The 12,152-nt window shown below is 40.2% G+C and overlaps 1 protein-coding gene across 4 annotated transcripts in view; it reads left to right on the forward strand.

The window, feature by feature from the left end:
- Stim1 (stromal interaction molecule 1) overlaps window positions 1–12,152 on the forward strand; it is a 247,356-nt gene that overhangs the window by 127,178 nt on the left and 108,026 nt on the right. For all 4 annotated transcript variants that reach the window (XM_004641963.1, XM_004641962.1, XM_023702091.1 and 1 more), the window contains exon 2: window positions 11,560–11,690. In XM_004641963.1, the coding sequence (XP_004642020.1) occupies window positions 11,560–11,690 (131 nt within the window). The remainder of the gene's footprint in view (window positions 1–11,559; window positions 11,691–12,152) is intronic.

Below are 12,152 nucleotides of genomic sequence, written 5' to 3' on the forward strand. Positions count from 1 at the left end.
ACTGGGCTACAAAGTAAGGTCAAGGCCCCCTGAGCTACATAGTGACACCCTAGAGAGAGAGAGAAAGAGAGAGGGAGAGAGGGAAAGAGAGGGAGGGAGGGAGGGGGAGAGAGAGAGAGAGAGAGAGAGAGAGAGAGAGAGAGAGAGAGAGAGAGAGAGAACAAAGAGCCTCCTGTATAGAAAAATGATAGTTTTCAACCTGAGCTGTACATTCACCAAGTATAAAGATGAATATGGAGCACTGGACATGCCATATGTTACTGGTGGGAGTGTAAAGTGGTAGTGCAACTACTTAGAAAACAGTTTGGCGGTTTCTTAAAAAGTTAAACATACTCCTATCATATAACTCAGCAGGTCTGCTTCTAGATATTTATTCAAGGAAAACAAAGCATATGTTCACACAAATCCTTGTACGTGAATGTTCATAGTCGCTTTATTTGTATTAGCCAAAACTGTTGAGTGGATAAACAAACTGCAGTATGTCTATCTACTAAAAAAATAAAACAGTACAAACCACTGATTCATGAGGGAACATGGTTGAGTCCCAAATTACCCTGAGTAAAAGAAGCCAGACACAAAGAATATACATTGATGATTCCATATACTTGAAGTTCTAGATAGACATGACCTGATTTTCAATGACAGAAATCAGATCAGTGGTTTTATGTGCTTTGAGAATGGGGTTGGCTGTGAAAGGGTCAAGTAGGAATAGTTTAGAAGGAAGGAAATATTCTGCATTTTAATCAGGGTGGTGGTTATACAAGTTCATATGTCTGCGAAGCACACTGATCCTTAAAGTGTGAACATTTTATGTGCACTTGTATTCTCAAAAATAGCCATGCTTCATTTTTATGAAAGTTAGAAAATAAAGACAAAACTTGTTTGTGGATAAAAGAGCAGTGCTTTCCATTGGGGTGGGGCAGACTTGTGGTAATTTTGATTGAAAAAGGAAAAAAAGAGAAGGAATCTTCTTGAGCATTGGAAAGGTTCTATGTCTTGATTTTGTAATCCCAGCAATGAAGGAAGCTAAGGCAGGAGGATCTTAGATTTTGAGACCACTCTGGGTAACTTAGTGAGACCCTGTTTCAAAATAAAAGTATAAAGGGCTGGGGAAACAGTTCAGTGGTAGAGTACTTGCTTAGCATATGTGAGGCCCTAAATTCCATCCTCAGTGTTGAGGCAGGAGCAGGTGTTGAGGCGATGAGGTTAGATATAAGAGAAGAAACATGCTTTGTACATCAGGAAAAAATTTATTCATTTATTCAGTACTTGCTCTATTAAAGGTTTGCTATGTGCTAGGCATTGTACAAGTTCCCAAGGATAGTGGAGTCAACAAAAAAATGGCTCCTGTGAATTTACTTCTAGTGGAGGGAGGTAGTTATTATTAAACAAGGCAAGGGGGCTGGGGAGATGGCTCAGTAGAATAAGTGCTTCCTTGGTAAGCACAAGGGTCTGAGTTCAATCCCCAGTTCCAAAAAAAAAAAAAAAAAAAAGATTACAAGCACCATTGCTCAGGTAAAATTGATTAAATCCAGTACTACCAGATAGGGAAGCGAGTCACGTAGCAAGTGGGCATAATACAGGACAGGGTCTCTTCCTGTTGGGGGTTGGGCTAGTGACTCATTTGGCCTCTTTCAAGGTGATTGATAGCTATTGGGAATATCAATCCCTGATGCCCATCCCTAGGGAAGTATGTAGCTGTGTTTCCTCTTTTGTCTTGGTCTTGAGGTGTGGTCCATACAGGAGTGTCTGTCTCTTCCAAGTTGTAAAGTCACCTTGTCTTCCATCTTGTTTCCTAGAGGTCCTGGCCTTGTCTGACTGCCTATAATGTTTCTATTTAATTCAGCTGCCTACAACACTCCTTCTAAGTCTTGTACAACATTATCTCTGGAACTTCTAGTTTTTGGACACATCGGAAAGTCTTTTCAGTGCTGTACTGTTGCTGTTAATCTTTTGATTCCTTTTTGAGTCTGACGGTGTACTTGTTCATCCAATAAGCCAGCATTTACTGATTTCATGCTTAACATGGTAGATGTTAGTGGTATTGCCATACTGGACCATGGAGGATAGAGTGAGTTGAAATTGTTTTTACCTCTTTTTCTTTTTTTGGTAGAACCAGGGATTGAACTCAGGCCCTTGTGCTTGCCAGGGAAGCACTTATTCCACACAGCCATCTCCCTGGCCCTTACCTCTTTTTATTGGCATGATAATGCACACCTGTAATCTCAGCATTAGGAAACTGAGGCAGGAGGATTGCTGTAAATTCAAGGCCGCTCTGGAGTACATGGCGAGTTCAAAGCCAGCCTGAAGTGCTTGGTGAAATGCTGTCTCAAAAAAGAAAAAAAAGAAAAAGATTGTTCTTATATAGAGAATTATCTCAAATGTTTTGACACAAGAAAGAGTAAATAGTGAGTGACTGGCTCTACTGGGAAGATGGAAAGATTTGGATCCCAGGAAAATAAAGATTTTGTGGTTTATCTGTTATAATAATTATGCTAAGATGTTATTTGTTATATTTTATTTTGTATACCTTTGTGCTGATGTAGCATCAGCAATGGTAAAACTGCTTATGCCTTAGCACAAATCAAAGTAAAGAATCAAACAGTACTAGCAATCATTATATTCCTCACCTCCACTCATTTTCAGTTAAAAAAAGTTGTTGCAGGGCTGACCAGATAGCTCAGTGGACTAAAACACCTGCTTATGCAGAGCACAGCTACTGGGGCTGGATCGCCAGAGTGCCATGCAGGCCTTGCCCCTGCCCCTGGGGCAAGCTGAGACCGTGATTGAGATTGGGTGTGGTGGTGAGTGCCTGTAATCCCAGTGCTTGGGAGGCTGAAAACAGGAGGATCACTAGGAGTCCAATCTACCTAGTGAGACCTTGTAGACCCTGTCCTAAATTCATAAAGGAAAAAGGGGTTGGGGAGATAGCTCAGTAGAATAAGCGCTTGCCTGGTATGTGCAAGGGCCTGAGTTCAATCCCTGGTCCCGCAGCAGGGGGGAATATTGAAAACATGGGGCCAGGGAGTTGGCTCAGTAGAATAAGAGCTTGCCTGGCAAGCGCAAGGGCCTGAGTTCAATCCCTGGTTCTGCCAAAAAAAGAAGTTGTGGCTATCAAAGTAATTTGACAAGTGCCAGCCAGATTGCTCAGTGGACTAAAGCACCTTCTTAGGCTGAGCACAGGGGCCAGGGTTTGATCCCTGGCACCACAAGCTATGCTGGCCCCACCCTGAAGGTGGGCTGAGAGGGCAACTGAGACTGAGTGTGGTGGCGTGCGCTTGTAATCCCGGCATTTGGAAGGCTAAAAACAGGTGGATCACTATGAGTCCAATCTATGTAGTTGAGACCCTGTAGATCCTGTACTAAATATATTAAAAAAAAAAAAAAGTAATTTGACAATACAGAGAAAAAAACCCTGAAACTCAGTTTTTCTTCAGTCCCCAAAACCTGCTTCTGATACGAGATTTGGAGTTTTTCCCATACAGTAATCTGGGTGTCCTTTAATTCAGCTGTGTTCAAACATTGTCTCCCTGGAGATGATGTAGAGATGATGTTAGATCCCACAAGCTGAGGGCTTCATCACAACTATTGCCAGCTTTCCCACTCCAGCTCAGTTGCCAGTTGCAAGCCAGGTTTTTTTTTTTTTTTTTTTTTTTTTTTTCTTTTCTTTTCTGTGCTTCTAACCTACCAGCTGTAAGTTGGATTTCTACATCTCCTGAGGTAAGTCTTGATTACATCACAGAATGCAGGGAAATGACTATTTACATTTGGAATATTGTAAAGCGTACAGGTGAAGAGATGCATTGGGTGAGGTATGTGAGAAGGGTCTGAAGCTTTTGTGCTTTCTCCTTTTCTGGGTATACTCTTTTCTAGGAACTCTATATGTTCAGCTTTCTCAAAGTTCTTCCAACCCTGTCCTTTAGTATTGTTATGGAGGCTTTGTTTTATAGGTATGATTGGTTAGCCAACTTAACCTTCAGTCCTCTTGAGTTCCTCCTTGAAAGTTGAGGAGTGGAACAGAAAGCTTCAATCCTCTAATCTTGCCTTGGTCAGTCAGTCTGTCTATCTGTGTCTGTCTGTCTGTCTGTCTGTCTTTTTTAAGGTAGGACATTAAATATTCTGAAATTATCTCTGGCCACAACAATCAAATTTAATAAATATTCACTAAACAGTCTTACTCATGTCACCAGCTGTACAATGCATGCAGTATCATAGAACTGGCCACTAGGGTTGAAATCCACTAGAACATTTTTCATATTAGGTGGCAACAGCATCATCTCACAAATTTTTACATACATATATACACAGTCCACATTCAATAATTTTCACATATTTTCAGTACACTTCCTTGTTTTTCTGGAGACCAACCTTCATCCTAAGCTGCCAGCAACATCAGGCAGTACTTCATTTTATTTATTTATTTATTTATTTATTTATTTATTTATTTCAGAACCAGGGATTGAATTCAGGCCCTTGTGCTTGCCAGGGAAGCGCTGATCCACTGAGCCATCTCCCCAGCCTCAGGCAGTACTTTAGTGTACAAAGAAAGACTTGTCATTTTGAAGATTCCAAGATTTTTAGGGTAATATGATAGGTAATGAGGATAATGCCACATGTGTAATTTATAATATAACAAGTAAAAATTATTCATTTTATTAAATTATACTTTATTAGTACATGCCTTTTAGTAGTCTGTAATGAAGTAGGAAGTACATATAACACGTTGGTCATGTGGAAGTTTGATAGTTATCTCAAGGCAAAGCACTATGTGATTGAATTGTAAAGTGAACTACCTCCTGTTTCCTGGGAACACTGTTTTACCTGAAAGAACAACTGACAAACTGTGGTTATTCATACTTAGATAATTGGCAGATACTTTCTTTAAAGTGAATAAGACAAATGGTTCACTTTTGGGAAAACAGCTAATAGTATTTATTGCTAATTCAAACTTGTAAGTGAAAATTAGATTTTGGAGAATTCCTTTCACTGTGTTTAACATTGTCCCTGGATTAAAAGCTTTTCTAGGGGCTGTGGAGTTGACTCAGTAGAATAAGCATTTCCTTGGCAAGAGCAAGGGCCTGAGTTCAATGCCTGGTTCCAAAAAAAAAAAGGGCTGGAGATATAACTCAGTGGCATAAATACCTGCCTGGCAAGTGCCAGGTCCTGAGTTCAGTTCCTGATACCACAAAGAAGGAAAGCAAGCAAGCAAGCTTTTCTGACAAAATCAGAGATGATATTAATAATTGTGGTTATTTTGATATTGCCTAAAAATGTTTTAGCATTTGGAAGCTCTGCATAACTCAGTGAACCCATAGTTTCCAAATGATGGGTGTATCATGTTATAAATTTTGTATGTTAAGCATAAAAAGATGGAATAGATTTTAATGTTACAGAATATAAAATGTTTATCCATATAGTTTCATATTTCACATTACAGCTTACCTCTTGTTAATATAACCTTTGACCACTATCAGCTTTGAGTGTAATATCAAAGAATAACCCTAAGTACTTGAAAAGGCTATTGAAATACACCTACTTTTTCCAGCAGTTTATGTTTTATTTTAGGACAGGGTCTACAGGTTGGACAGGGTCTCACTACGTAGATTGGACTCGTAGTGATTCTCCTGTTTTCAGCCTCCCAAGTGCTGGGATTACAGGCATACGCAACCATGCCCAGTCTCAATCGCCATCGCAGCGCACTTTGGGGGTGGGACCAGCACAGCATGCCTGGATTGAACCCTGGCTACTGCGCTCCGCCTAAGCAGGCACTTTAGTCCACTGAGCTATCTGGCCGGCCCTTGTTTATGTTTTAATATGTAGTCAAAGCAATATATCACAACAAAATGAATGTGAAGGTGAATATAAGGTTACAGACATTTTCTGTTAAGCCTGATATTAAAAAGATTTGCAAAAATTTAAAATAGTCCCACACTTGTAATAGATTAATTTAGAAAACAATTGTTTTTCATAAAATACTATTTTATGTTAATTTGTTACAGACTCATTATTGCTTTAAAATTAATAAATATTAATTTCTTAAATTTTTTTTTACATTTTATTTATTTAGTGTGTGTGTGTGTGTGTGTGTGGCCAGCTCAGCCCACCAGGGGGCGGGGCTGGCTGGCATGTGGTGCTGGGGGATTGAACCATGGTCCCTGTGGTTTGCTAAGCTTGTTCCAAGTAGGCGCTTTAGACCACTGAGCCATCCCGCCAGCTCCAAATTTCAAATATGGTAAATAGAAACATTTGTCTAGGATTTAAAATTTTTTAAGTGTATAAAGAGATCCTGACACTAAAAAAGTGAAAAGCCTGAGGTTATGCTTTTCTTTTTGCCCACAATTCTTTTTTTCTCCTTAGAAAAACCATACATATAACTATGGAGTTAATGTTTGGGTATTAATTTTTAAAAATCCCTGAATATCTTAACAAGAACTTGGCTCTTGGTGTGCTGCTGTGGTGGTGTGCTGTGTTATGGTCCTTATTCTATGTTGTGGAAATCACCGTCTGGTAGAGATGACATATTAAACAGTTGCAGACTGTAGGAAAGATGTTACCAGTGACAATGCGTAATCACTGTGGGAGTCCAGGCTATTGTCAGTGTCTTGCTATCAGCCATTTACCCTTTCACCTTGGACATATGACTGGTCTGTATGATTGGACTGAACCTCCAATACTTGAGTCATCATAGTATGGCAGGGAAAGCAGCTAGAGTTAGCAGAAGATGTAAACTGTTCATTTGCTGCTCTTGGAGGAAGGAAGGGTCCTGCAAATGAGTTGAGTATTAGCTTTATCCAACATCCTATGCTGGATGGTTTTTTGGGGGGGAGACATTTTATGACTTTGTGCTGGCCAGGCAGGCGCTGTGCCACTGACCTATATCCCTGGCCCTGGGTGTTTTAAAAATGCAGTTTCACTTAATTCTCACAAAAACCTCATTTAGGAGATTATTATCCTCATTTTATAAATGAGAAATTGGAGGCTCAAAGAAGTTAAACAATTTGTGCAGTATCACACAGCTTATAACTGATGAAGAGGGAGTTTATATATGTACTCGGACTGTAAGTTACTACTCACTGTAGTAACAATGCACTGCTAAGTGGTAAGTGTTCTAAGACATTTCCACATGGCCATGGGAAGCCTTTCTTGGCTGGAATACACAGGGAAAGACAGAAGAGGTCTGGGGAGGATGGGGAGATAGCTGAGGAAATGCTTAGTTGAAGGGGTTGTTTTTGAGTTTGGCTGACATGATTGTCAGCCATATGGTGTGTTAAGCTTCTGTGCTCCCTCATCTTTAATCCGTCTAAGCCTTCTGTGTGCCAGGTGAGGCCAGCAGTGAAGGTCACCTGTCTGATCAGATTACAAACCAGACTTTGCTGCTTAAAGCACAAACTTTTTGGACCTGCCATAGGACTTTGGGAAAGGTGCTGGCTGATCTTAGGCCACTGGTATCCAACCTGGAGGCCCCCTCTCCCTAGAGTTTGGTCAACTATTTCCATTTCTTTGTTTTTTTTATTTTTTTATTTTTTGGTGGAACCAGGGATTGAACTCAGGTCCTTGCACTTGCCAGGGAAGCACTTATTCCACTGAGCCATCTCCCCAGCCCCATTTTATTTATTTATTTATTTACCTTCACAGGGTCTCACTACGAAGCTTGGACTTGTAGTGATCCTCCTGATTTCTGTCTCCCTAGTGCTGGGATTACAGGCGTGCGCCACCACACCTGGACTCTGTCGCCCGCTCAGCGCACTCGGGGGCAGGGCCAGCATGGAATGTGGTGCCAGGGATCAAACCCTGGCCCCTGTACATACCTAAGTAAGCACTCCGTCCACTGAGCTATACCACTGACCCTAAAAAACTTGAGAAGGATTTTTTTTTTTTTTAAACTGGCTCAGGCTAGGGATGTGAAGCTGGGGATCAAACTGTGGTCCCCTGCACCTGACTGAGTTAGCCCAAGCAGGTGCTTCAAACAACTGAGCTAACCTGCAAGCCCACTCATTATTTTTAAAGCCTATTAGGAACTGTCCTGTATTTAGTTATGCCTGTGTATGGATACAATTTAATAAAATGACTGCTTTCTTTAGATTAGAATGGTGCCAATCTAATGTGATTTAAATGTGTTACCTATGATCTTCTAGAACATACACAGTGAGGCTGGGGAGATGGCTCAGTGGAATAAATACTTCCCTGGCAAGCGCAGGGGCCTGAGTTCAATCCCCTGTTCTGCCAAAAAAAGAACATACACAGTGTGTGTGTGTCAAGTGCAGTCTGCCATCTGTCTTTGTGAAAACATTTTCTTGGGGAAGACAAACTCATTTACCTTTATTTTGTCTGTGGATATTTTAGTGCTACAATGGTAATTAAGAATTGTAGCAAGGATGGAGTGGTCTGTAAATCCTTAATTGTTTACTAGGTGACTCTTTACAGAATTTTTTTTTTTTTTTTTTTTTTTTGTGGAACTGAGGATTGAACTCAGGCCCTTGCGCTTGCCAGGCAAGTGCATATTCTACTGAGCTATCTCCCTGGCCCATACAGAAAAAATTGTTGACCCTTTTTTCTTTGTGAAACTTAGCACATAGTGGGTTGTTTCTTTTTTTGGGGGAAGAAGCATTTCATGACAGGGTTTCCTTGTCTACTGCAGGCTAGCCTTGAACTTGTTTGTATAACCCACGCTGGACTTGAACTCATAGTGATCCTCTTGCCTCAGCCTCCAAAGTGGTGAGATTACAGATATGCACCACCATGCCTGACAGCATATAGTGTTTTAACTGTTTCATTCTCCCGAATCTAGTAATTGAGCTTCTGGAAATTAAATTAACATGTGATTCACACCTTTATCCCTAATGCTGATCAGAGAGTTTCAATATGAATAGTGAAATGAATAGATACTTCTATCTATTCAGAAGATGTAGAAATGGCAAATAAATATATGAAAACATGTTCAACATCACTGGTCATTTGAGAGGTGTAATTAAAACAATGCTGAGATTCCATCTCACTCCAGAAGGAATGGCCATTATTAAGAAATCAACCTATATAATAAATGTTTGTGAGGCTGTGTGGAAAAAGGAACATTTTCCCATGTTGGTGGGAATGTAGGCTGGTGCAACCACTGTGGAAATCTGTGTTTTTAGTTTCCTAAAAAAAAAAAAAAGAAGACTAGTACTAGAGGTTCCATTTCACCCAGCTATTTTTCTTCTTTTTATCTTCTCAAAAAATTAAAATCATCATTCTACAGCAATATGTGCACATACCTGTTTATAGCAGCACAATTTGTAACAGCCAAATCTTGGAAGCAGCCCAAATGCACATCAACTGGTGAATGGAAAAAGAAGACTTATAATAATAATAACAGTAATTAATGATAATATTAATATTAACATTAATAATATTAATTATTATTATTATTTACAATGGAATACTGCTCTGCCATAAGGAAGGATAAGCTTGAGACATTTCTAGGTAAGTGGATGCACCTTGAGACCATCCTCTTAAGTGAAATAAATTGGACACACATGTGTAAATTCTACATTTTTTCTGTGGTGTGAGAAACTGAAAGTGTAAATAAGGACCAAAATGCATAATAGTTATTGGGAAATGGAAAGAAAATGTTCAAATGAGGACTAGGTAGTGAGGAAAGAGAAAGGAAGGAAGAGAAAAGAAAAAAATGAGAAAAGAAGGAAAAGTAGAAGCAAAGCTTTTGTAAGTGGGGAGAGAAGGAGGGGTTGAAGGAAGGATAGGGGAATGAAAAAAAGAATCAAGATAGATCATGTACAGGTACAAATTCCCTATGATGACTATGATCTGTATACATACCTAAAATGTACCAATAAAGCTGATAATTAAAAAAAGATAAGATAAAGCATATTAAATAAAAATTTGAAGAATTAAAACATGAGACAAAAATATGAATAGTGACCAATCAATGTTGTTTCGGTGGCTGTATTAGGTGCTAGCCAAAAAGCTTTGAATAGGCAGCCAGACATGGTTGCCAGCTACTTGAGACGGTAAGGCAGGAAGATCACAAATTTGAGGAGAGCATGTGGAATTTAGCAAGACATTGTCACAAAAATAAAACAATTTTAGAAAGGATTTGGGATGTACCTCAGTGCTCCCTTGGCTCAAGGCTCTACAAAAATGGGGCTGAAGAAAATGTTAAAATTGATTGGGATGAGTTCAGTGCCCTGTGCTTTATCTATGAACTAGTGATTACTTATTGCACTTTGGGGATGGTAACAGTTTTTCTGGAAATGGCTTTCAAGAATGAAGCAGTCATGCCAGGAATTCTTGCTGTTAGGAAGTGGAGAGACAGTGTCTATCTGAACCTATCATCTCTCTTTGCAACTTTCAGTCCAATTTGGCAAAACACATGTAGAGGGCCTTAGAGTTAATAGCTTAGTCTGGCAACTTAACAAGACCCTGTGTGAAAATCAAAGAAAAAGTGCTGAGAATATGGCTGAGTGCTGGTGTTGCCTAGCATGCAAGGTACTGGGTTCAGTTCTCAGTGCTGGGGGAGAAAAGATCCAAATCCAAAAGAAAGGGATTTTAACCTTTACTTAAAAGAAAGGGATTATAAGAAATATACTAGAAATTAGTCAAAATGCCTTTTCAAATAATGACCTTGAAATTTGGGGAGGTGAAGTGACCTTCCTTGTTACATGGTGGAGCTAAGCCTAGATTCCAGGCTCTTTGTTTTGTGTGCATCTTATAGTATTGTATTGTATTGATTTACATTTATTTATCTGACAAAAAGTGATATCTCATTTGAATGGATTTTTTAAATTACACATGAGTCTAATCTTTTTCGTGTTCATTGATGTGTTAGCTCTCTGTTGCTGTGACCTGAGGAAAACAACTTAAAGGAGGAAAGATTTATCCTTACTTATAGTTTCCTAGTCTTTAGTCCATGATTGATTGGTTTCATTACTGTGGATCTGTGGTGAAGGGGAGCATCATGGAGGTGGGAGTATATGGCAGAGCAATGGTGTTTACCTAATGGCAGCCAGGAATCAGAGAGAGAAACAGACATGGAGGGAAGGAGAGAGGAGGAGAAAGACAGACAGACAGACAAACAGACACAGACACATAGACACAGACACACAGACACACAGACACACACACACACACACACACACACACACACACACACCCCAGCACCCTGGTAAGGCCACGCCTCTATAACCTACACCCTCTAATTAAGTCCTGTATCGTAAACATCTTACCACGTCCCTCCTAGGGGTGCCACCAGTTGGAGACTCGGACTTCAGCACATGAGCATTTGGGGGACATTCCATATGTAACCATAGTAATTGGCTATTTATGTTTTCTGTCATTTGTGAGTTACCTTTTAATGTTCTTGTCTAGATTCCAGTGTATTCCTAGTCTTATACTAGACTTAACTACCAGGAAACTATTCATATGCTGAAGCATTGCCCCTCTATGAGAGAGCTTAGCATGTTCTCTAGGAGTTAAAAGGCTGCGTGAGGAGTTAAATGCTGACATGGGTGGGTGATGGAAGCTGAGCTACAGCTCTGAGTAACATCTCTTGTTTTTCTTGTGCAGAATTTTGCCGGATTGACAAGCCCCTGTGCCACAGTGAGGATGAGAAGCTCAGCTTTGAGGCAGTCCGCAACATCCACAAGCTGATGGATGATGATGCCAATGGTGATGTGGATGTGGAAGAAAGTGACGAGGTGAGGTTTCTCACCCTGCCTCACCTCTCTTTTCCTGTGCGAAACAGTTTTGAAAAGCTGTCTAGAGAGACTGTTCACTATGGAGAGATGTTCTTTGCTGACCTTTTTTTCTCTAGGAGCAGAGCCACATCAGGGGTGGTGGTTCACAGCAGAGCAGTCCTCTGAGAGCCAGCCTGACATTGTATACCTTTAAGCCTACATCTACCTGAGTGGTAGGCACTCCCTACTATGTAGTAGCGTAACACTGTGTGAGTTGTGCTGTTTGGGAGGAAAGAGATTTTTGATCTCATCATTATAGTTTCTCTGGATCCTTAATGTAATCCTGTTGTAGATAGAGGGCATCAGTCTGTACTCATCCATACCTATGTTGGAATGTGGGAGAGAAACCAGCAGGGTTAGATCCTGCCCTGTGGGAGTTTATTCTCTCTCTCTCTCTCTCTCTCTCTCTCTCTCTCTCTCTCT

This window comes from Octodon degus, unplaced genomic scaffold, assembly GCF_000260255.1.
Source record: "Octodon degus isolate 3935 unplaced genomic scaffold, OctDeg1.0 scaffold00146, whole genome shotgun sequence".
Lineage (NCBI taxonomy): Eukaryota > Metazoa > Chordata > Mammalia > Rodentia > Octodontidae > Octodon > Octodon degus.